The following is a 25,145-nucleotide window of genomic DNA, read 5'->3' as shown; positions in this document are numbered from 1 at the left end:
ATGTGTTTAACTATTTTCTTCCATCCTCAACTGGAGACTTGAAGATCTGGGAGACTTTATTTCCTTCGAGAGGTTCTTACCAAGCAATAAATAAATGTCCTTAAAAATTTCTCTCTCGATAAATTACTTCTTAATTTCAACTTGACTACGTGATGGCATCATCTATAGAGAGAACGAAAAGAGACAGACAATTCAATTATTTTAATGTCTAACGTCCGGTAACGTACTTAACCATATGTTACCATGGAAATAAACATTTCCTTGTCACTCAACGTACTCAACTGTGGGTGGGAAATTTCATCGAAAAATACGTATCAAAAGCGTAAACGTATGCAGGTTGATAGTACCATATTCGTTAAGTCTTGCTTCCAGTTTCATGGGTTTATCAGTGGCATTGCAAGTCTTTGCAAGCCGTAATCTTAAAAACCATGGCTAGGTTCATCATTTCCCTGGATTTTAATATTCTTAATTCGGCTAAAAATGCCGCAAAAATCGGAAAGGAGATTCAAGTGAATACTTAATTGGAGCGAATAAATGCATGTTTATTCCATAAACTTCTAACTAACAGAAATCGATCGTCACAGAAAAAGTTTAACAGTAGAACACGCCTGTGTGCGTTATGGTTTACCATTTTATCTAGGTTAACTTTATTTAACCAGTTTTCTTTTTTATTTTTATTTTCAAATTATGGTTATGAGTGTACACCATTAGCTGAACTGGCTTTGAAATATAGAGCCACAAAAAGACCAAACCAGAGCATAAGTGGCACACTAATAAAAGACTTCAGCCCGCATCAGTGAAGTCTCCCAAAATATTTCTCGGTTGAGTCAAATTGTACGTGCAACGACTTCATAACACATCAAATGATGGCATTGCTAATTCTTATATAGTTGGTTATTTTTACTATCCTATAATGACGTTTGGGATCAGTGGACTCTAAGATCTCCTCACGATGCAGATTGCACTCAAAATTTCGTAAGGGACTTTTTTTGGCTTTTTGGTGTGCAGTTTTGCCCAGGTAATGGTCATGATCAAAATATTCCTTTGAAAGAAGGGCAACCCAATTTTTCAGACTTATTCCACCGTGTAGTGGGTAATATGAAAGTGTCAATGACGAAAGGCTCGGTAAACAATATCGCCTCTGCTTCTAGAAATATCTCCCTTATTGACAGCATTTTCAGGCCGTATCGTGAAATGTCGCTGGACTCGTTGGCAGGCTTTCGAAGTCCAAGTAAAAGGTGGACCTTATCGTTTTGCCTTTCCCACTGGTTTGAACCAAACACATTTATGATAGAAGAAAATGTTTAACTCGTAACATCTTGGCGCTAATCGAAGCTTTTGTCCAAAAAAAAAAAACATTACAAAAGGCAAAATTATAGACGCTGTTTGACAATTCCTATTAGTGAAAGGCACTTCCCAAGTTAAAAATCACTTTCTTCTGCGTTCTAACAGCACCGGAACCTTATATATTATTCAGCAATAAATTGATCGTTTTTGACAATACCAGCTTTCAACGGGACATTATTGATTGTCCAACCTATTTGCTTAAAACACAAATGGCACTGAGTGGGTCCAACAACTAGATGCACGCCATAACATTTAATTTCTATTTCCTCACAAAATAACAATACGTCAATTTGGTGTCAAGAAAGTAACATGCAATTTGCGAAACCGAGAAGCCGTGAACTCCGGCGAAACTGAGAGATTTAATTAAAAGGTTTGATTTCAAAGTGTGAAGAACATGCTGTATACTGAAATGGTTAAGTGAATTTCATTCTAATTCCCTCTATCTACAAAGTCCCCAAACGTTACCTTTCAGCCAATTGTAGGATGCCAGAACAAGTTCTTACATATCTCACGAATGAAGACATTTTTAAGCATAAATGCCTTCATTTCTAGAGTTTGTAAAAGGCCTTAATTAAGACAGCGAAGTGTTCTTTTGAAAAAGAAGATGGATGTTTCACAAAGAGCTATGTTTACCGAAAAAAGGAACGAACTTCATTTCAGCCATTAAATTAAACTGGATAATACAGCAGAGCCCTTTATAAATGCTACCACTGGTGAACAATATCTAAACATGCATAAGTTCGGTTCCAAAATGGTTTGATTTTAGGAAACACGAGAGACTGAGGAACAAGGAGGTATTAACAGTTAAATTCTACGTTAATCCTTTGAAACAAAATTTCAGTATAAAATAATACAAGTACTGAATAATTGGATTGTAAAAAAGTACATCTTATCAACATCTGATTTTTTCAACATTTGAGTCAAGAATGATAGGAGAAGCCTATCAGTGCCTTAGCATATGATATTAGTTAATCCTGCGAGTTATAGCGGTCAGCTTTATTTAAGAAAGGTAACCTCCTTCGGATGACTGGCCTTCAATGAAGAACTAAACATTTGGAAAGAGAAAGTTATTCTTAGAAGATGAGGAATGACAATAAGTTTAAAACACTTCTTAGAACTAATAAGGAAGTGAACGGGAAAAGGCTTGCTCAGCTCCATTAAATGCGTTTCATTTTTTCTTAAAACCGCATAAAAGGGGAGGAAAATCAATACTTGTAACGCTTTTCACAAATTGTTTGCTTTCCTTTCCTTTCCTTTCCAAGACGCAGCTACTTACACACAAAACAAAATGGAAATGATTTTATATCAAAACGTTACAAACGTTATCAAAACGTTACAAACGTTAAAAATTTTCATATTTCGTTATTCTTGGCACAAACTAGAACTAAACACTGACTTCTGTAATCCGAAGACAATGGTGCAAGAAACTGAATGAAAATAACCGTTCTAGTGCCTTCCAGCAATGTAAATACTGAATGCGCACACGACGTCCTTAGTAAAAGAGTGTACATCTAATTTCAATTAAAACGAGACAACATTTCGTGTTTCCCACGCAATGATCGAAATATATAACATGGCATCATTTGTCTTTGCCAGTAGAAATAAACTAAAATGGGCCAAGATATATATAGACATATATAATTCCCAATGGTTGTTTTGTCGTTACAAAACAAGTGCATCCCAAAGCTTCGGAGGATCGCTTTCAACGTTTCCGTTGCGAAGCCACCAAATTTTAGTCCACCAAGGAAGTAAATTTCTGACGTGTTTGTGCTTTAAATGGAGTGACTGTCGCGTGGTTTGTCTTTCTAAGTCAATAAAGCATCGAGTAATACCATCTCATAACACTTACAGCCCATAATGTTTTCATCGCTTATTACCAGGATAGACAATAAAAACGTTATCGCGGGAAGAACTGTCACAGAAACTAAATACAGCGACACCTAAGGGAAACGAGAAAACAAAGACTCTTTTAAGGCAAGTAGTTAAATTAACGTTACCAGCGGAAATTGAAGGGGAGGACCATATTGAAGCTTTTTTAATATATTGAAGCCTGAATTGGCAGTTATATACAACATACAAGCAAGCACAGTGGACTTAAGTACACAAATCTCGTCAGGGAATCAAGAACGAAAACCCGACACCCGGTATGTATGAGGATCACAAAACCACTTTATTCTGCTGAAAGACCATGACGACAGACTGAGAAGATATCACTGACTAAAACTAATAGAAATAGTTTTCATAAATTTCCTCTCTTCCTATCTTTCTTTGGTTTCGCCTATTTCATACCCTACTCTCTATTTACTTAGCACTTGCCTATACTTGTTACTAAGTTAACAAAGAAAACGGATAGCGTTCAGTGGCCATGACGGAAATTCGGCATGGATGGATTCGCTTTGTTATGAAATCAATTTAAAAACTATGGATATACAGTTTTCTGTTCAAAGGAGGACCTTAATGAGAACTGCAAGTGTTGCCCGATATATCCGCAAGAATCCGGCGGCAACGTGCGTTGTTTCGCGCCATCTGTTTTAGGTCCATGGCTTCTTTTCCTATCTATGATGAAAAAATAAGGCTGAGAATACTTGAAAAAAAGGTCAAAGTGCAAATATATGATTGACTTTGTTCCAAGAAGGCTAGGCTTAAAAGTTGAAATTCAATTTTCGTTACTTTTGTTTATTTGTTGCACAAGGAAATAACATGAAACCAATAAAAAATATGTATAATGACCAGCAAGTAAAGAACACTGTATGCTCAAATTGTATAAAATTTCTACACGCGTTTTCTTGGACAAGGGTCCATTTTGAAAGAAACTACCATATCGAAAATAGGTACAAAGATTGCAATTTCTCCTATTTCAAAGCTAAGATATCTTGTACTGACATATAATAGTCCTAATATTTCTATAGATCCCGAAATAAGGAGGATTTTACTTTACAAACATTCTTTTTATTATTAAGATGCACAAACTAATGCAACAGAAGCGTTGGTTTCGGCAGCGAAGAGAGCTCTGAATGCCGGTACATAAATAACAATTGGTGTCTCTATCCTTAGTCTTGAGACGATAATTTTGTAAAAGCAAGCTGTTTGTCTTAGCAACTTCTCTAAAATATATGAGTATCCAATACCCGGTACATTTTACAATTACTATTTCGCCCATATATTTGGCGACCCTTTCGACTGTAAGTGCCAGCCTCTTCTTTTGCACTTGTGAAGTAATTTAAGAGATTTATTACATAGGGAAACTGAAAATTCTGATTGGTTCTCTGAGCGGATGGACCCTTCGCGGAGCAGCTTACACAGGTTGTCAAACTGTTCCCATTTTCTGTTTTCATTTTCTTGGAGCTAAAAAAAGCATTTAATTATAGGGGTGCAGGGATGGTCAATGCAGTGGTGAGAGCACTCGCCTCCCACCAATGTGGCCCGGGTTCGATTTCCAGACTCAGCGTCATAGGTGAGTTTGTTGGTTCTCTAATCTGCACCGGGTGGATTTTCTCCAGAACTCTGGTTTCCCCTCTCCTGAACTTGACTTGATTTGCGTTCATTGTTAATTTCAGTTTACTGTGTCCCCAAATAGTGCTCCAGGGCTAGAACGACTTGACGCTTAAATAAAGTTCCTTTCCTTTAAGTTCCTATTATAAAAAAAACAAAAAACAGCGGTAAAACATATCTAAACATACTAAAAAATACAAAAAAACTTTGTTAAAAACTTTGTTAAGAAACGACGACGCTTCGACGTTAGGTAACCGTTATTATCAAGTCAAAGTAATTTGAAAATTGCAATCGCTATAAATACTAAAAAAAACAATACTAGATAAGAAGCATGTATAGTGAAAGAAAGGAAAAATTTAACAAAAAGTTTGGCACGTATGGAGTCCGTCTGGATGTTCAAATTACGCTTGACACTCTTAAGGAGGCTCGAAAGAGTTTTAACACTTAGAAGACACTCTCTTTAGATCGAATGACACTACAACACTGTACCATGTAACAGCAATGTTACGTTACCATATGAAACACCGACTATTTCCAAACAATATGTGATGATTATTGTGATGTAATGTGTTATTTTGACAATGGGAAAGCCCAGCAAAAACACCCTATATTTTGGAGTTAGTTACTCATATCTCAAAAAAGAACTCATTGACACCCCTTTTTAATAGCTGAAAAGTGATTAGAAGGCCACGATAAAACTTTCGCCACACGTTTAAAAAAATTACGTCCAATGGATTCAGAGCCACCTTAAAAAAATCATAGAAATAAGGTGACTCTGAATCCGCTAGACAGATTTTTTTTAAACTTTGCAGAAAATTTTGTCTTGCCCTTTTAATTACTTTTCAGAAATAAAAAATGGGGGTCACCAAGTTCGTTTGTGAGATATAAGCAGCTAAAGACAAAATAAAGGGTGTCTTCACATGGTTTGCCCATTGCCACGGTGAAATATTACGTCACAGTAATGAGTGAATCTTGTTCAGCAATAATTCGTGTTTCATTTGGTACCACAATGTTGCTAATAAATGATACAATATTGTGGTGCCGATCATTGTAATGAGAGCGTCACTTGGAATCGTTGAAACTGGTTCGAGCCACCTTAGTGAGGAGCATGTCGTAGACTAAGCAGTCAAATTTGCTTAAAATTCGTATTCTTTCAAAAGATTTTCACTACCGTGAGCTAGCAAAAAACGTCAACCAATTGCCGATTTTTTGTGTTTAGCAATGCGTTGGTGAAGGTGTCGGGCTGTATACCCAACATAATCTGCACCGCACAGATCACATTTAAAATAATAAACAACACATTGTCGATCACAACTGGGGTATTGTTGGGTATACAGCCCGACACCTTCACCAACATGACTTTTTGTTACAAAGAATTTTTACATAGCCGTCAGTTGTAGGAAGAACATTGTGTGTATTTCATGGTATCTTGTGGACATAGGAACGAGAACAAGGGAATCGAACGTCAGAATGCAGCTCTCAACCGTGTTTGTGTTCGCGATGGTGCTGATATCGCTGTTGTTTAGCTGTTTACAAGCTTTACCTGTTTTTGTTGAGTCGGATGACAAAGTGTCGCTGGACGACCTAAGGGAGATGAAGACAGGACCATCAAGACAGCACAAACGGATATGCGGAATGTCTCTAATATGCCGGCCATACGTAAGTACAAAACTACTCTTCCTTTTGCTTTTATATCAGTTGCGCTCACAACACGAGAAATCTCCTCGTTATAATTCTTGACTCCTTAATTGAGTATAAGTAGAGTATTATAAACGTTTGCATGATAATAGAGCTCAATTAGTTCCCGGAGGATTGGTTAGGAACACCACCATAGCCGCCGTTCCATTGTTTAGCTAGGAACACCAACATTGGCCGCCGTGACGTCATATTCTTTTGTTCTCTTTGACACCGGAACCAAACCTTGGGTACGAATGAGTTCACTCATTTGAAATTTTTTCCACAGAATACGAGACGTTCTCAGACAAATATTCTCAAACAAATATTCTGAAGCTTAATTGAAGATATTGATTTTTCCCGGTATACTTATCGAGTCCCTTTTTTAATTATGGCGAGTGCAATGTCAATGATTTGACTCCTACTTTTATGCTCTTAAATCACGTTCGCTGCCTATTATTCCATTTTGATTTTCTTTGCGAATGCGCATTTCCGAGGTATCTTTGCTTCCTCTTTTTCTGTGACTGTCTCTGGATGGTGATCGAACCATTTTTCAGTTACGTTCTGGTAAACTCTGTAGCGTATTGATGGTTTTCATCTGACGTCACAGCGGCCATGTTGGTGTACAGAACAATGCATTAAATTTGACTCTATTATTACAGAAAAAACTCATGGGGCCATTTTCTTTTGTTTTGTACCCCAACATGGACGTCTAATCACTTGGATGCAAACCAAGATACTCTGAGGATGTGTTCAGGCAGGTTGACGGTATCGAGAGAAAATCATTTGATTTTTAGCTTCGTTATGCTTGCCACAAATTTAACGTAATCATGTTGTTAGTACCATCTTTGATGACGTGCCCATGATAAGATCTTGGTGCCAAACGTTAGTCATGTAAAGCAGCTTGCAAGCAGGAATAAGAAACGAAACGGGAGGAGGTACGTAGGCCGGAGAAAGGTAGCAAAGAAGGGCAGTAAGAAGTTCAAAGAGAATCAAATGCAGTAATAGGATGGTAGGAAGAACGGGTGTTTCATACCCCAAAAAAATAGAAAGCACTTCTGTAAAGATATAAGTTAAGGATGGTTAGGTGAAGAAATCGAACTAATCCCCGTTTTTTCCTTTAATTCAGAAACAAGGCAAGGGTGGTAAACGAAACCAAATTCAACTACCACTCCAAACATTGGAAGATTTTAACAACGCAAGACGTGGAAATAACGAGCTGTACTTATCAAGAGGCGAAACAAGACTCTAATCCGCAAAGAACACACAGACCGCAAAAAGCTATAATACAACTACACTTATCACTAACGTGGTAGTGATAGTAGTTATGGCAACCAAGCCGTCAATCAGAGGGAACAACTATTCTAACAACTTAATTATGTTATAAATATTATGAAATAATTTATTTTGCTGTGACAAATTAGTCTGCTTGCTGTTTTTGTTTCCGTTGCCCAATTTGTGCAACAGTATCGTGAAAAATAAAAGTATGCCAACGATGTTCGAAAATATTATAAAAAGTGCAATTAAATTCTTCATTTGGTTTACATAACAAAGCGATTGATGAACCCTTGCATGGGAACACACCATTTACGTACAACTAACCTCAGTGGGATATCTTTGTTTACATTATTTTCGTCATTAGCACGAGGCTATCGTTTTTTAGTATACTAAAACACTGGATAGCGTTGAACGCGGGCGCTGATTGGCTCGTCAAACTCCGAATATCCTGTGCTATTTACCTCCGAGCAACTCGGGAAAAAATGGCGTCCCGATTTGCATCCGTGACAAGTGAAGAAAACATCCCAATTTATTTCTTGTGTTGTATATTATCTCACTGTTTTAGTATATACTAAAACAACTATTCACCTCAGTGTCGGTGGCTCGCGTTGGATATTTACCTCACCGCTCGGTAAATATCCACCGCTTCGGTGAATAGTTGTTAACTAATCAGTCTGCCGAGAATAAAGTACTGGATAATTAAAGTTAATTGCATAATATATCTCGGAATCTTGAACCCTACATACGAGATAATCTCTGGGCAATGATGCTTCGAAAAATCGAAACTTTACAAAGAAAGTAAAGCCTTTTCCAGCCAAGAATTTGTCAGTTTGATAGCTAATAACTGGCTCGTTATTAAAGGGGAACCTCCACTAAAAGAACAAAAATACCTTTAAACCACAAAACATAATATTTACGATTAAAATTGTTCAAAAGTTTTCCAATGAACGCGTTTATTTTCGAGAAAAATGATTTTCAAAAACGCTTGTTTGGTCAGCGGCTAACTTCACAACGGCTCGGAGCCATTCCTGTATAAATTTCCGGGGGGCCGCCATCTTGAATAATTGTGACGTGTCGTGGTTTCCCTATTGTTCCAGAACAAACGCTCTTGGTTTCAGAACAATAGAGCAACCACAATCTGATACAGACGCTTTCACTGGAAAAAGTACATATTAATTTGCCCCCTGAGCATCCCATAGAAATCAAAATGGCCGCCGTATCTGCAAAAAGGTCTATTTGAAAGAACACTTGCATGATAATCCCTCGCATTCTTCTCAAGGAGTATACATCATCCTCGAGCGTGTGCTAATTTGAAGGCGTTGGAGAGTCAGTCCTTCCAAATGCCCGGTCTGGCCGGTCAAACAGAAAGCGCCCTAACCGGTTTCGACAATTTGGAAGGGATGCCTCATTAGAGAAGGATTAACTAAACAACACTTTTCCACTTAACGCCCATGTTATGGTACCATTTGAAACCCCAATAATTGCTTAACAAGATGCAGATATCAATGTGACTTAATAATTTAACAGTGCAAAAAAAAAAACCCATATTTCCTGTTTAAGTGCCTATGTCTCAAAAACCAAATAGGAGACCCCCCATTCTTTATTGCTGCTAAACGATAAGCAGGCTAAGATGAAACTCTCTGCAAAGGCTAAAAAAAAGTATTTGGAGCGGATTCAGAGCCACCTTAACTTTCCAATTGGGAAGGTTGCTATGAATCTGCTCCAGAGAATTTTTTTTAACTTTTTAGAAAGATTTATCTTTAGTGTGCTTATCACTCTCCAGATATAAAAAAATGGGAGTCACCGAGTTCGTTTTTGAGATAAAAGCGCTTAAACAAAAAATATAGGGCGTTCTTAAATATTCATTTTGTTGCCATGGTAACCTATTATGTCACATTAATGAGTGCGTCTTGTTGAGCACTTACTGGTGTTTCATATGGTATCATACCATTAAGTGAAACAGTTGGGTAGATTCAATCCTATCAAATTGTACAATTTATTGAAAGTGCAAAAACTGTTTTGAGCCTCCTCAAAGCTCGTTTAAACGGTTTCAACATCAGCTTCAACATGCATTCATTCATCACGTTGTTGAACCAACAGGTCGTCCAACAATGTTGAAAGCGTAAAAAATGTTGAAAGCTTGTATAAGGGCGTGTTGAAACAGCATACACTTTCCTGAACTAAACAGGCCCTGCTCATCACCATTATCAGCAGCAGCAGCAGCACTGTCGTAGTCATCGTTATCATCGATGGGCCTAAAGCATATGTATAAGGCGCTGGGAGTAGAGCTGCTGTGAGCCGGGAATCGATTTTGATGAGGAAGGAAGACCGGGGTACAAAGAGAAAAAAACTCTCGCGTCAAGTCGAGAACCCTCTTCGCCAATCCACGAAAGCGTGACGCCTCCTTTACGTCACATGCCCATAAATTAAACAACAAACAAGAACATTGAAGATAGATAGATAGATAGATAGATAGATAGATATACCTTTATTTAAACACGATAATGTTTAAAGCTATAAGCTTATGGGGTCGTGTGTTTACAAATAAGATAAGACGTGAAGACGTGAACTTGAAAATACCTTATCTTATACTTGAAAACCTTATACTTGAAAATACCTGTATCTTTGAGAAGGCGAAACCACCTTGTGATGACTGACCTCCTGAGGTGATTAGTCCATGATGCCACCTGTGTTCCTCTAATGTACGCAAATTTTTGCGACGAATTCTTTCGAAGGCGTTGGTGCGAAAGAATTTACGGTAATGGTAAAATATCTGCTTTCATTTCAATCTTAGCAAAAACAAGCAAAGTACCGCTAAGTAGTAGAAGTACAAGACACCATGTTTCTGTCTTTCTTGTTTGGGCACTTTATTCTAATCTTTAAAAAACTCACTTATGTAAAGAAATAATGATATTTGACAAACATCGACATCACATTTCTTTTGATATTCAAACAAAAGAAGCCATCGTCTCAACAGCCAATTAGGTTCTGGTTGGCATATTAGGGAGTTAAAGCCCGTGACGTTTTTGAACCACGGACGGCAACCGGAAGTGAGCAATTTTCCCTTTTAACTCGTCTTGTCACTACTACCTTTATATTGCTAAGTATCTTTCCTCCATTACAGATGATTAGGTTAAAAATATGGGATACACTACTGTCCTGACATGCGAAATGTTCATTTCCGGTTGCCGTCCGCGGCTCAAAAACGTCGCGTGCTTAAACTCCCTATTAATAACAATGGGTGACGTCACTATTAGGTGAAAGCCAAACTTTGATAGGTAACACGAAGTGCCCCGTGAAATCTAAGCTGATGATTTTGCTATCTATTTCCTACAGTAAGGACAGTGTCAGGGGTTGCGTTATATTTTGGTGAGGGTAGATGCCGCTGTTGTATTCACTTGTCGAGCAGAAGTATAGACCACTTTCAATAAACGGCGACCACCTTTACATTCTTTTGTCTTTACTCATTTTGAAACAAATTTTCTCGTAAAATTTGCTCGTTGTAGCGAGGTTAGAAAGGCTCATTAGCATCAAAACAAAAGAATGTTTTATTTGACCGTCATTATGAAAGAGGTCTATTTTCAGACACGAGTGATGATGTTGAAGTTGAAGTTGATGTTGTTGAAGTTAAGGAATACAGCAAAGGGACACTTTGTGACGCTTATTAACTCCGGCGAGCACCTAATCATGTGACTGTCTTGGACAACCCTCATGCAACTGTTAAAATTCCGCTTACATCGGATAATCTTAATATTAGAGAAGGTAGGCGGTTACCCAGAAAATTCAGCCCTGCCATGGCCAATCATAAGCCATAACATCAAAGAGTTATAAAGACGTAATGATGGTTAGCCAATCCCAAACACTCTTTACAACAAGTAAAAGCCGGCCTACCGATATTTACTCTGCATGACTAAACAACTTTCTTTGAAAGTTACACGATAAAATCCAATTTACATTCTAATTTTTCTGCAACAATGTAAATGCAAATTAGTCATGCGTTATGCTGGGGGGGCAAACATTGAAAAAAAAAAAACAAATTGCGGAAAATCGGCTCAACGAAATATTGAAATAACATTGCAAAAAGTCCATTTTAGTATTTAGAATTAAGTACCTTTTATAATTTCTTTTTATCTTTTGATTGCCTTTGACATTTTGACTTTCTACTTCGTTATCTGCTCATTTTTCACTAAAAAACGTCGAAGTAACTTGTGTAATGACTGTAGTTTACTGCTTAGGTGATAAACATTCAATGAAATTGAAACAAATCATCTGTGTGGCTAAGGTGTTCGTTATAACCGCTCGAACTTGTGTTGTTTGCCCCCTAAGAATGTGTAGCTAATTTGCATGATAATAGCAAATCCAACACAGCGGCCATCGTGAATAAGGTCTATTCCACTCTCGTCGCCGGAGCCCGCGATTCTCCTGGTTAGCATCTAACCCCTGACCGGGTTCCCTCTGCGTAGTCTTAGTGAAAGTCCATTTTTGCGTCGAGTCTCAACTACTGATTCAAAATTTTCGAGACTGCACAGAAGGACCAAAAATCAACGATTCGCAGACTTCCTGGTTCGGAGATTGGCATAGGGTCTTACGCTTAGAGCAAAAAAAAAAATGCAAACTTCCTAAAAATAAATAAAACCGATATAATTCCCTGTAAATATCTCTAAAAGAGAATTCCTTAATTTCATTTAACTTTGATTTGTCCCATAGCACCTATTCTTACATGAACCTGCGATATCAAATACCACGCTAAAAGAAAACGTTTCCGCGGTCTTTGTAGAAGCCTAATTTGCTCTGATTAAAGATGAGAGCGCTAAGCCCAATGTAAACATCAATTTCTAAGTCGGTTTCCACCACTTCAAAACTGTTTGGCAATTCTCTGCTCTGATAAGTCTCGCGAGCGGCCGTTATTGCGTCAATGAGAGCTTTGCTAAATACTACATGACGAAAATTATCGGCTGGCGAGTCGATTAGCAGACTCTGATGGTGGCTCGTTAATGAGATGTAGGGTATTTCATTTGACCATGGATTCCACCTTTGCAAGAAGGAAGGCTCGTGGTGGGAGAAGAAAATTCGCAAGCCGCTCTGTTGAGAACGAGGTCCGTTTTCAGCATAACCGGTTATCCTACAACGAAAGAAAACGTCCAAATAAAAAGCATTCTGGGATAAGATGAAAATAAGTTCTGGTACACACCCACTCGAAGGTTGTCCAATACACACAAATTGAGCCGAGTCTACTTCTTTGTTAAGACGACTCGACTAGCGGAAGCCAGATCGTGGTTGTAAGCGGAAGTAAAATAACTGGAACTTGACGATTAAGCTTAAAGCTTTACCTCCACTTATCTTTCAGTTTGTCCGCCGCAATTTTCCTAAGATTATTTTGACCCATTTCTTTCTCATTCTGAAATATGTTGTGATTTCTTTTTTCCACGCCGTTATTCCAACCGACTTTGAATAGGCTGACCTGACCTGCTAATCGCCCTTTCTCGCGGTCGGAGACTGAATTACTAAGGGCGCAGCTCAACGAGGTCGGACCGAAGGAGTTGTGCTGCCGGCTAGGCGCTCGGCCCCTGAACACGACCCATGTATGACCTCGGACCACAGCACCACAGCCAGAATATGCCGGGAGTCGATTTTGAGGAGGGAGGAAAACCGGAGTACCCGGAGAAAAACCCTCGGAGTCAGATTGAGATCGACTGAAACTCAGCCCACATACGACTCGAGCCAGAGTTGAACCCGGGTCACAGAGGTGGGAGGCGTGGTTGATGACCACTAAACCACCCTGACTCGCCCTAGTTCATGCTTGGCTCCTCTTCAACGCGAGTCCACATGCGAAGTTTTTGTTATGATAGTTGGTTTTCATTCATATGCACAAGAGAACTTATTACCATTACAAAAACTTCGCACTTAGGTAAGCTCTTAAGAAGTGGCAGACATGAACTTGGAAAATGCCTATTTAACAAAGTCTCTCACAAGGATGAAGGTTCAGCTTTGGCGTGATCATCATAAGCGAAAAGACATCACAACAAACGTGGATCAGAGGAAAATGGTGAAATCATATTCACACCGACTCCTTCAGGCCGGAGCCAATGTCCAGTGACTAAAAAGAAGAATCAACAAACAACTGGGCTGAAAGACCGTCAGTTGAATCGAAAAGTCTCAAAGATTGCACAAATTTATTTATTAATTGGTTGCATCATTCGTGAAAACGATTAGTGCTCTAATCAAACAGCACTGGCTCCTTCTTTACACTCATAATTAATTCTCTTGAGCCTTCAACATTCTACACCAATTTAATATCACGGGCAAACGAGAAAATACTCCATTTCCCGTCATCCTTAAAGGGCCTTATTTTATTAATTAACAATTATTAAATTCTCAACCTCGGATAATGCATTTCGCGTGCTCTGATTGGTTCACTCAATCCCGGTTATCACCTCATATACCTTGGTTTGACCTTATATGGTAAATGATTGCGTTAAGCGTTGCTAAACTAAAATGTTTTCGCTGGAAAGCGAGATTTCTCTTTGAATAAAGCCAAAAAGGGAACAAACTTTTTTTGCGGAAAGTTTGGATCCATTCCGACGTTTAGAAGTTCGCAATGCAAGAAGGCAAGAAATGTTTTTGTGATGAGCCTGCGTCTATCTGACCACAGGGTATTACACAACATCGCATCAGTTCTCATCAAGTTTTTTCGATTTCGCTCGGATTTGCACCCTTTTTTCGCTCGTATTTCGTACTTCCAAATTTTTGGAGTTTAAGAAATTTAATAAAACAATTATTCCATTCGCGCTTGTTGGATATGAGACTGGTTATAGCCAACTCGGCGCTACGCGCCTCGTTGGCTATTTACCATCTCATCCAACGCGCGCTCATGGAATAATTGTTAATTATTAAATTCTCAACCTGGGATAATGCAATTCTCGTGCTCTGATTGGTTCACTCAATCTCGGTTATCAGCTCATATACCTTGGTTTGACCTTATATGGTAAATGATAGATCTAAGTGTTGCCAAGCTAAAAGTTTTTTCGCCGGAAAGAGAAATTTCTCTCTGATGAAAGCAAAAAAAAAGTTTTTCTGGGCACCTGGGTTAAATTCCGACGTTTAGAAGTACGCGAAAAGGTAAGAAATGTTTTTGTGACGAGCCTGCGTCTGTCTGACCGCAAGGTGTTACACGACATCGCATCGGTTCTTATCAATTTTTTTTTATTTCGCTCGGATTTGCTCGCTTTTTTCTCTCGTATTTCGTACTTTCTAAACTTTTGGAGTTTAAAGGAATTTAATAAAACAATTACTCCATTCGCGCTTGTTGGATATGAGACTGGTTATAGCCAACTCGGCGCTACGCGCCTCGTCGGCTATTTACCATCTCATATCCAACGCGCGCTCATGGAATAATTGTTAATTACTCGCCGAAGGCGAAGTGATTATCGGTGAATATTTACCGAGACGAAGTCGAGGTGAATATTCACCGATAATCACTGACCCCGAGGGGAATAATTGTTTTAGTATAAATACACAGGTGATTATTTCAAAAAAGAGAAAAAAAAAAACATTTCAACACGAAATCATCTTCACTTACAGTGGCAAAACGACTACTGGCAGCCATTTTGTCCGTCGAGGTGATTATCGGCTAATAATCCGAGATAGCGAGCCAATGAGAGCGCGCGATTTTGTATAATCACCTGTGTATTTATACTAATGCAATATAATGTACAGTACACGTACGCGTCTGTCGATGACTTTTTTCTTGAAACATGGAAGCAGAGGAAGACAAAACAGAAAAAAACTACCAAAAAACCTTAATATGCATCACTTTCGAATTCTACCAATTCTCCACAAAACCAAGGAATCGTACGCACCCCGAGAAAATACGCATCTTCTCAAAGAGCGAACTTAAGAAAGAGAAGTAGGGCAACCACACAAAATAAAGAGAATTCAGATAAGGATCATTTGCGTTGATGCTTGCTGTTGAAAAAACCAGAAAAAAATCTCGAGACACATGACACATATTGTTGTACAGTGTATTACGTTCGACTTTCAATGCAAGGATGTAGCAGCAAAATGACGTAAAACAATTCCTAAGCAAAAAAAACAATGGTAGCTGAAGTGGGAGTCAACTTCAAGGACTCTCCAAGCTTGTTACGGCATTATTACAGTTATGAGATGAATTTTTCACGCGTGCGTGCATTAGAATAATCTAGGAAAGCTCTACACATGTATGCACAATGGCTCGCACAATTAAGCCCTTCGCACTCCAGGTTGGACTTGCTCGTCTTGAGCTCTACAAGGCAAAATTTCCCCGATCCCGGTTAAATCCAAAGATGGTATAGTTATGCAGAATTGGAGAGAATCCGCAATAAACTTGGATCAAGATTGGCTCGTTGTGTACGACCTCGAGAGATTCTTGTGCCACGTTCTCCTGAAGAGCGTTATGGGCATCGGTGATGGCCGTGATGAGTGCTTCTTGAAATGGATCAAGCTGCATGTGATGGGGCAAAGTACCAATCATGTCATTGCCGCGATGCCAAGAAAGTGTAACATATGGGATGGCATGTGACCACGGATTCCAGTTCTGAAGGAATGTGGGTTTAACGTTTTTGCCAAAGTAGACACGTAAACCAGTTTGAAAATGCCGCGGACTGCAAAAACATTAGGGCAGTGCTTTTAGACTTGCTGCATGACAGGCATTTTATTTAATGTTTGTTTGTTTTCTGTTTCTAGTTTTTTCTACCATTAATCAGACGAGTCTTATCACGGCTTCAGGACACATATTGTAGTGTACTAAATTTCATAACAAACGCGCAGTGATGCTTCGTGTTACAAGTTACAATGAAACTGTCATACAAATGACCAAAACATCTTACTGGCTCTTGGTTCGCTCTTGCGAAAAGGCGAACCAATTGCGAGGTCATCGTACAATTTACCAGCTACAGGCTACAGCATGTATGTATCCGATTCAGCTTGAAGCATATGAATGTTACTTTCGTTTTCATTTGTTTACATGAAGTTGGTTCAGCAGTCTCTACTGAAGGTTTGGCAGATGTAAATACTAATGACATTTAACAGCCTGGTATTTCATTGGTCCTTTCCGGTAGTTTACCCGTTTGGCAGATGTTATAAAAATGATGCCATTTCAAAGATTGGTCGTTAATATTTTTCTGAAACTGCATTTTTTATGTGCATTTGTAAATTCATCAAATGCCCCTCCAAATCTAGATCTCACTCTTTCGGATCTTCAAGCTTAGAACGTTGCCGGTTACTGCGCCCCAGTAAATATAACATTCACAACAATGGGAACTTGGTGTTCTACTGCGCTGTACTGCGAACAGTATGTGGGTTCTTAGAGTCCACAGAGTACAACTGTTTAAGTCAAAGGTTTATCCTCACACATTGGGGAATACAATGCAATACTACAGTACAATACATACTTAATTGACCACTCCCCATAGGGGCTTTTCAGTAAATTGAAACACAAGCAACGAAACGACAGAACACAACAACAACAGCTAAGAATCCAAACTGGCCGGAGGCAGACCAGTTGGCTATTTACAAGTGCGGCCGAGAAGTTGAACCTGGGACTACCCAGAACAAATTCAACGAGTGGTCAGAACGAGTCTTGAACCCGGGAACTCCGGATCTCAAGGCAAGCGGCCTAACTCTCCTGGGCCACACTGCCTCCCTTTTAATAACAAAGTCACACCATTTGGATACATGTACATGTAAGGATCAGGATAGGGACAATAAGCCGTACAGATGTAGGTCCCCTCTCACATCCCTTCAATGTTCATAACCCCCTGGGACGAAAAAAAAAACCACACACCATTCGCAAAGAGTAGGGCATGAAGTTCCAGGTGACTGTGTCCCATCTGTCCTCTGTTTACATGCAAATGGTTAATAAACCTTTTTACCGATACGGCGGCCATTTTGATTTCTATTGTTTCGAAAGACATTATGGGATGCTAAGGGGACAAATTAACATGTATTTGCCTCCTGGGCATCCCATAATAGCTATTCGAAACAATAGAAATCAAAATGGCCGCCGTATCGGTAAAAAGGTCTATTGCGTCTCCCTCCCAAAAACGTTTTCGTATCGTGTCGTAATTGCAGTTGTCCATACAAAGGAAGATCCGGAGTGCTCCCGAGGTCTCTGCCACCAAACTCTTTCCATTGCCATAATGACATGCAAAATTTAACATAAAAGGCGGTGATGACTGTAGAACTACATAATTATGCTTCACATACTCACATCATCATGGAATTCTTTGGATAAACAAATCTTCCAATCTGGATCTTGTCACAATGTATCAATGGTATCTTCTTAATCTCATGAACTTTCACACCAATGAAATTGTACTTGACAACACAAAGGGTCTTCTTCGTAATAAGCAGAAGTCTTTCTTTCTCGTGATCCCAGTGGTCAATCCTGTTTGAAAAACAATACCCATACTTTTAAGAAACTGAGAACTTCCAAAAAAAAATCCCTTTGCTAAATGTCGATGCCACAAAGCGTCCCCTGAATACTTAACAAACAGGCCTGGAATGCGTTAAACAACATTGCAGGTTAGTACTAGCCCACATTTACATTTTAATAGGCTAGTTTCGAATTGTGCAGCAACAAAAGAACAGAGTCGAGGTTCCGGTTAATAATTAGCATTTTGTATTGTTCAGAACAAAGGAAAATGCAAATTATTCCCCTGAACCTCGACCCTGTTCTTTTGTTGCTGCACAATTCGAAACTCGCCTATTCAATGACAACCTGGAGATTTTCTACAATACGTAACCCTAACAGTAATAGGGACTTTACGGTCTACGACGCGGTGGTCTACGAGAACGCCACGAAACAACAATATCATTAGTTAAAAGAGGAAAAGTAATTGTGCTGCACGTGCAGCACGCATTTTATCAGTAATTTATGGACAACGACGACGTTAAATCACCAAATTTGGGGTGCGTTCGATGGACCGTATTCCGGAATGGGAATACATGGAATAGAAGTTTAAAATCCTTCGGTTTTACGGAGATTCACATGAAAATTGTCAAGCACCTGCTAAAATGCTATTTTGAACATATCTTTGTTAGCCTTGTCGCTTCAAAACGGCGCCAAACATACCGTTTTAAATAATCACTGCACGTATTCTTTTTCCGGAATTGTTGGTTTTCACTCACGTGATCAACAGCCATGTTTTTCGACGAAAACAAAAAAAAACTTTTGCATAATAATAGAGTTCAATTCCCGGAGGATTTGGTCGGGGTTCCAACATGGCCGCCGTTTCTTTGTTTAGTGGCTCCAACATGGCGTCCGTGACGTCATGTGAAAACCGAGAATAGGGTCAATCGGAGGCAACCTTGATGTTTTGACGACAACGCGAGCGCACAAATGAGAATCTACAATTCTCTACTTTTACTCTGAAACCGTTCGTACCCATTTATTTTTTAGGATTCTTCGCCCACAATTTACTGTACGACGCAAATGAGAAGGCCTGGCCGCGAGAAACTTACGATAGTGCAAAGTTATATTTTGAGATGACGTTATCCGTTGACGTCGCCGTCGTAGATCGTTAAGTCGCTAGTAGGAACTTAACCCTTTCACGGCCAAAAATGCAAATTGACACTTCTAGATTTTACTCTGTCTAACATCAGACGATTTTACTCGTCAATGGGGGAGCCCTCGGCAGTGAAAGGGTTAAGCCGCGGCTGCAAGAGCGATTTTTTGCTTGTGATGGTGATGCGATTTTTTTGAAAAATCTCACGTCGCCAGCGCGCGGTAAAAATCACCCTGCAGGTGAGGCGACAGCTGAAAAAGTCACAGAAAAAAAAATCACGAGAAATTGATGAGTTGAATGTTTTGCGACAAAGTCGCGAACTTCGTCACTAGTGACGCCGCGTTGCAACATTTTTGTGACAATTTGTGACGCGTCCACGGGTTATCGAGCCAATCAGATGGGTTTTCACAACATGGCGGACGCCAAATTGTCGCTCCTGTAGCAGAGGCTTTAAACCAATCTTCGTGTAACAGCTTGGCCCAGTGACACAGAAAGTTCTGAAGATCACGTGGCCACTTAGAAATGCACGAAATTAGATGCACGTGGATTTCAATAAGTGTCACAAAGTGTCAACTTGCTCTTCTCGCCAACTTCAATATCACTCGTGTCTCACAATACAGACAACTAACGTCACAATGAAGTGTTCCCCAAATGCTGATCGTCAAGCAAGGATAACCAGTTGCATTTACCTAAACCTAAAAATAATGCTAACCTTTAGCCTAACCTTATTGCTGGAAATACAGCACACATGTCCAATATACATGAACTGAGTCGGGTCGTCAATTGCTGTTGACTGCCCGACTCACCGGATGTCGGGTCGTGAAGTTTAAAAAGGAAGTAGGCTTTACTGCCGGAAGTCGAACCGTCTGGGAAATCTTCAAATATCTCGACGGATCGTGACGATCCGATCAGGTCGTGACGACCTGTCATTTGAAAAGTCGACCCAACTTTTGCAAGTGTCAGGAAGTGAGAGAAAGAAAAACTTCGATGAACAAAGGAGGCTGTGCTGCTCAAAAATGTTGTATGCTTCGTTCTCAAAGAGTAGCGACTAAAATATCGATATACGCGTAGAAAATTATAAACATCGACCAGAACAGCATTCACAAATGTTGCGAATATGTGTCCTTGATACCCTGGCATGCTGTTGAGAAACAGCAACAGAGAAAAGGAACTTTACTTAAGTGTCTAGTCGTTCTAGTGCTGGAGCACTAATTGGGGACACTGTAAACTATACACTTGATGCAAATCAAGTCAAATGTTGCTATTTGAGGAGAGGGGAAAACCGGAGTACCCAGGAAAAAAGGTCCTCATTTGGGTAACGTAGCTCGTGTATTTTCCCGCGCATGAAGCATCGATCTTATTTTTGTCCATTTTTGGGCATAAAATTGGTCTCCTACAGGTAAAATCCCCAGCCTTGTTCCAAGGAAAAGAACTGCAAATTACACGCTTCAAGGTCACCTGCTTTGCTTAGCTAGACGTAAACGGACACTTCGAGTGGTTGTCAAAACTGGGCGTGCATCTAATTACGTGTACATGTATTTCTGGAAACACAGAGAATTACCCGGAATATATATGCATGGATTTAACCCTTTGTGTATTTGACACATGCACATGTATCTATGTAACATTTAGAAACAGAGTAGGAAATACAATGTACTGTAATAATTATTATTACTTAAATTAAATGCAAGCCTTACTCGCTCAACAGCCAAGAACTCAAGAGCTCTCCATCATTCTCATCCAAGAGTATCTTGCAATCCTCAACAGCACTAGTGAATGCCCCTTCCTGTGAAGTGATCAGCAATCACATTAATTTAACAGTTCATAATCACATGTGTGAAAACAACATTATTAAGGTGGCTCAAACTGGTTTCAACAATTTGGAGTGAATGTGTTAGTAGAAAGTTTAACTCTACAACACTGCTTCTGACTTAATGGCAATGTGTTATGGTACCATAATTACATATTAATGTGACGTAATAAATTACCATGGCAACAAAAGAACCATCTAAAAAGCCTTATCCTTTGTGTTTATGCACTTATATCTCAAAAACAAAGTCAGTGACCCCCATTATTTATTGCTGAAAAGCGATTAGCAGGCTATGACGAAAAGCTCTGCTAAGTTGAAAAAATTTCCCTGGAGCAGATTAGAGCCACCTTAAAATGTTTCAATTGTGAAGGTGGCTATGAATCTGCTCTAGAGAATTTTTTTAAACTTTGCAGAAAGTTTTATCGTAGCGTGCTGATCACTCTCCAGCAATAAAAAATGGGGTCACCGAGTTCGTTTTTCAGATAATTGTATGAGTTTTAAGACAAAATATAGGCTGTTTTTAGATGGTTCTTTTGTTGCCATGGTAACCTGTTACATCACATTAATAAATGCACCTTGTTCAGCATCTACAGTATTGGTCTTTCATATGGCGCCATAACATTACCATTAAGTGAAAAAAATTGGTAGATTCAATCCTTCCAAATGGTACAGTTTATTGAAAGTGTTAAAACTGGTTTGAGCCTCCTTAAATTAGTGAGGACACCCCTCGTGGGTTCAATCTTCATCAGTGGTTTCAATAGGCCACTTCTGAAAATACCATAATACTCTTTGTTTGTCCCCCAAAATTTTGCATAAGCACTGTAGATAAGCGCTTGAGTAGAGTAACCGACTGCTATCATTGCCAAAATGAAATCTTTAATCGTAGGTTTGGAAGAATCTATCTTTAATTACTTCAATTTAAGGGGACAAAGTGGCAGACTTCTCTGAGTTAAGGAGCCAAACGCTTTTCATCAGCTGTCGATACATATTGACCACTGATTTATATTAACATAACATACTGTATGCTGCCCTCATGACTCAATCTGAATAGATGCACCACTTCCTTCAAACAGACACAAGTGCAATCTTGGTCAAATAATTTATTATCTAATGCACATAACAGTAAGGCATGTCAAGCTCGTTAAGAAAAGTGACCAGAAATCAACCTAATTCAAATCAGCCTGGCCTTGAGCCAACACACACAAAATAGCCATTATTGCATTTGCAGCTGCGCATGTACTTCAGAGACAAACATGGTCCACCCAAACTCAATCAGAGGATTCTCCAAATTTAGGGGTTTCAGTACTGCAAGGTAAAGTCTGCTACGACCCTAGTGGCCTATTAGGCCGGCGCCTATCTCTGGTTACTGTAGCATGAAGCGACTAGGAGTATTTCTGCTCCCCCCTGGATGGGATGCTCATCCATCGCAGGGTTACCCCCAGCATTAAATTTGCCAGTACCCATTTATACACCTGGGTGAAGAGAGGCACTGTGAGAGTTAAGTGTCTTGCCCAAGGACAAAACACAATGACCCGGCCACGAGTTGAACCTGGACCGCTTGATCCGGAGTCCAGCTTGCTAACTGTTAGGCCACCCCGCCTCCCAGTGTTTCAGTACTGTACTAATGCAAAAATGGTCCTCTGCTCAACTGGCCAAAAACACAACTTCGATGAATTTTCCGCAGGAGGAAGACAATTACATGTATGTCACTCTACAGGTTTCAGTGGCTATTGCAACAATTCCTTTTTCTTTAGTTTTTTCCTTGGGACAATGACACTATATTCTTACAGAATGTATTCAAGATGTACTCAGTCTACATGTAGCATGCTTCAGGGGTAAATGGGTTAAAGAGCATTTTCCTTGTTACTAACTTACATAAATTGTGGGAAATTGCAGCAAAAGAAGACACTGTATATAAAGAGGATATTACCTGGCCACATAGAGATACAAAATTTCTCTTCGCTGCACTCACTCATGAAATATTTTTCAACATGAGAAGAGAAATTTCGTATATCCCAGTGGTCATGTGATTTTCTGTTTATTATAAAAGACAATGAAATACCAAACCATTGCACTTTAATATTTTTGTAGTCCTACGGTAGAAGAATAGACCTTGTTGCAGATACGGCGGCCATTTTGATTTATGTTGTTTCGAAAGACATTATGGGATGCTCAGGGGGCAAATTAATATGTATTTGCTCCCTGAGCATCCCATAATAGCTATTTGAGACAATAGAAACCAAAATGGCGGCCATATCTGTAAAAAGGTCTATGCTACAACTTATTATGTAACCATAGCAATGGTGATCTTTTCATGTATGCAGATATCATCAGGCCTTCTGATATTACGCGATGGTGCGATTTCGCACAATCGACCTCAAATCGCATCCGATCGCACAATTCACGAAAAATCGCACAATTCACAAAAGGACGCACAAAATTCATAACATGAAACATAAATCAAGACATTTTTTAGAAATTCCTGCATAAATACGCCATTTTTAAGATGATTTATCTTGGAAAAAGGCTAAAAAACCTTTGTCACCTTCGATTTCGTAAACATTCGAAGTTCAAGGCTTTATTTTTCATGTCGGGGACCTGGTGCGAGTCTCCTTCTATTGGTGCAACACAAACACGCCCTTATATACACACCACTGAAATGACACAGTTGCCTTCTCTTATAGAAGAGATTTGTGAAAAATAAGCGAAGTTGTAAGTTTTTCGGCAAAATGTACTTTCTTTCGTTGAAAACTGATAAAAACTTACTCATGGATAAGTTTGTTGTGAAAACGCTCACTTTTTCTTCGACGAAGAAGGAAGTTCCCACATTCCGCCTGATCTGACAGCTCACAATCGAGCAAGAAAGTACCTCACAGGTACGTTCCACGTGGACGATGGACTGATGTTTTTCTCATCGTGCAATATTAGGGCCTTTTATCCGAGAGAAAATAAGCCGCAGCTTTCTCTGGCCACGGTGTACAAAATATGCAAAAGGAACTATTTATACGAATATATATTCCCAGGTCAATACAGTATAAGCCGCGGCTTGAAAAAGACGTGAACGCAGATCAGATTTTGTACCATTTATACGGGGTGAACAATCGAGTCTTCTATAAGCCGCGGCCAGAAGAAGCCGCGGCTTATTTTCTCTCGTATAAATGGGGGTATGGCCCTATTGTGATTGACCATCTTCGGAAGTTCGCGGTTGACGAGCACCTTGATCATTCATTTGGCATGTTAGCTGTGTCCTTTCAACTTTTCAACTTTTATTTATCCCAACTAATGTCGATCGAGATACATATTTACTGTTCCTTTGTGTTCAAAATGTCTTTAGGGCAGTGTTTTTCTTAACCTGAAACCGTATAAAAAAAGCTTAAAATTGCTGAGAAAAAAATCGCATAATTTACATTATTTATTGCATAATTGGCCTTTCTAATCGCACAATCTGCCCTGAAAAAATCGCATAATTTGCATTTTTCAATCGCACCCTATCAGAAGGCCTGTATCATGTTTTCCTGTGGGTCACCTTCTTCTTTAACAGTGCGGAACGTTAAGAAAAATGTCTGGTGTAAGAGAGAGTAACGACATACAGCGTCACTCTCAGGAGAGAAAGGGGTAGAGTGGGTCAATAAGCTTGCCACTGGTAAAAAGGTTTAAAGACAGCATTTTGTTTCCTTTGTTTTAACCTCCCTGTCAATGTGTAATTGCATACTAACCCCCTTCAAAGGGATGAGCAACATTTAACGAGTGATACCGCAGTTACTAAAACGAAGAATCACCTACAATGACCTACAATGATCTACAATGAGCTACAATGAGCTACAATGACCTAAAGTGATCTACAATGACCTACAATGAGCTACAATGACCTAAAGTGATCTACAATGACCTACAATGAGCTACAATGACCTACTTAAATGGCTTACAATCAAAGAGAAAGACGAAAGAGGATCAGGGTGAAGAGTTTGGTGAGCGGAAAGCATCCATTGTGCGTTGTCACG

At 39.3% G+C, this 25,145-nt stretch overlaps 1 protein-coding gene and 1 long non-coding RNA gene across 3 annotated transcripts in view; one reads left to right on the top strand and one right to left on the bottom strand.

Moving 5' to 3' along the window:
• The first annotated feature begins 2,126 nt into the window (after window positions 1–2,126).
• LOC138051702 (uncharacterized) lies at window positions 2,127–8,066 on the top strand. Its single transcript, XR_011132882.1, has 4 exons — window positions 2,127–2,141; window positions 3,228–3,491; window positions 6,281–6,498; window positions 7,643–8,066. It is a non-coding gene; the product is annotated as an uncharacterized lncRNA (long non-coding RNA).
• A 2,575-nt stretch (window positions 8,067–10,641) lies between these two features.
• The window catches only part of LOC138051700 (tumor protein p63-regulated gene 1-like protein), a 16,070-nt gene continuing 1,566 nt past the window's right edge, over window positions 10,642–25,145 (bottom strand). Inside the window, exons 2-4 of one of the 2 annotated variants that reach the window (XM_068897959.1) lie at window positions 21,032–21,120; window positions 18,038–18,214; window positions 10,642–12,913 (exon numbers count right to left, since the gene is read on the bottom strand). In XM_068897959.1, the coding sequence (XP_068754060.1) occupies window positions 12,538–12,913; window positions 18,038–18,214; window positions 21,032–21,120 (642 nt within the window). In that variant the 3' untranslated portion in view covers window positions 10,642–12,537. Of the gene's footprint in view, window positions 12,914–13,954; window positions 16,431–18,037; window positions 18,215–21,031; window positions 21,121–25,145 lie in introns of those variants that run through there. The other variant, XM_068897960.1, reaches the window with a different exon arrangement.

This window comes from Montipora capricornis, chromosome 6 (assembly GCF_036669925.1).
Source record: "Montipora capricornis isolate CH-2021 chromosome 6, ASM3666992v2, whole genome shotgun sequence".
Lineage (NCBI taxonomy): Eukaryota > Metazoa > Cnidaria > Anthozoa > Scleractinia > Acroporidae > Montipora > Montipora capricornis.
This window is presented reverse-complemented; position numbering and strand designations above follow the sequence as displayed.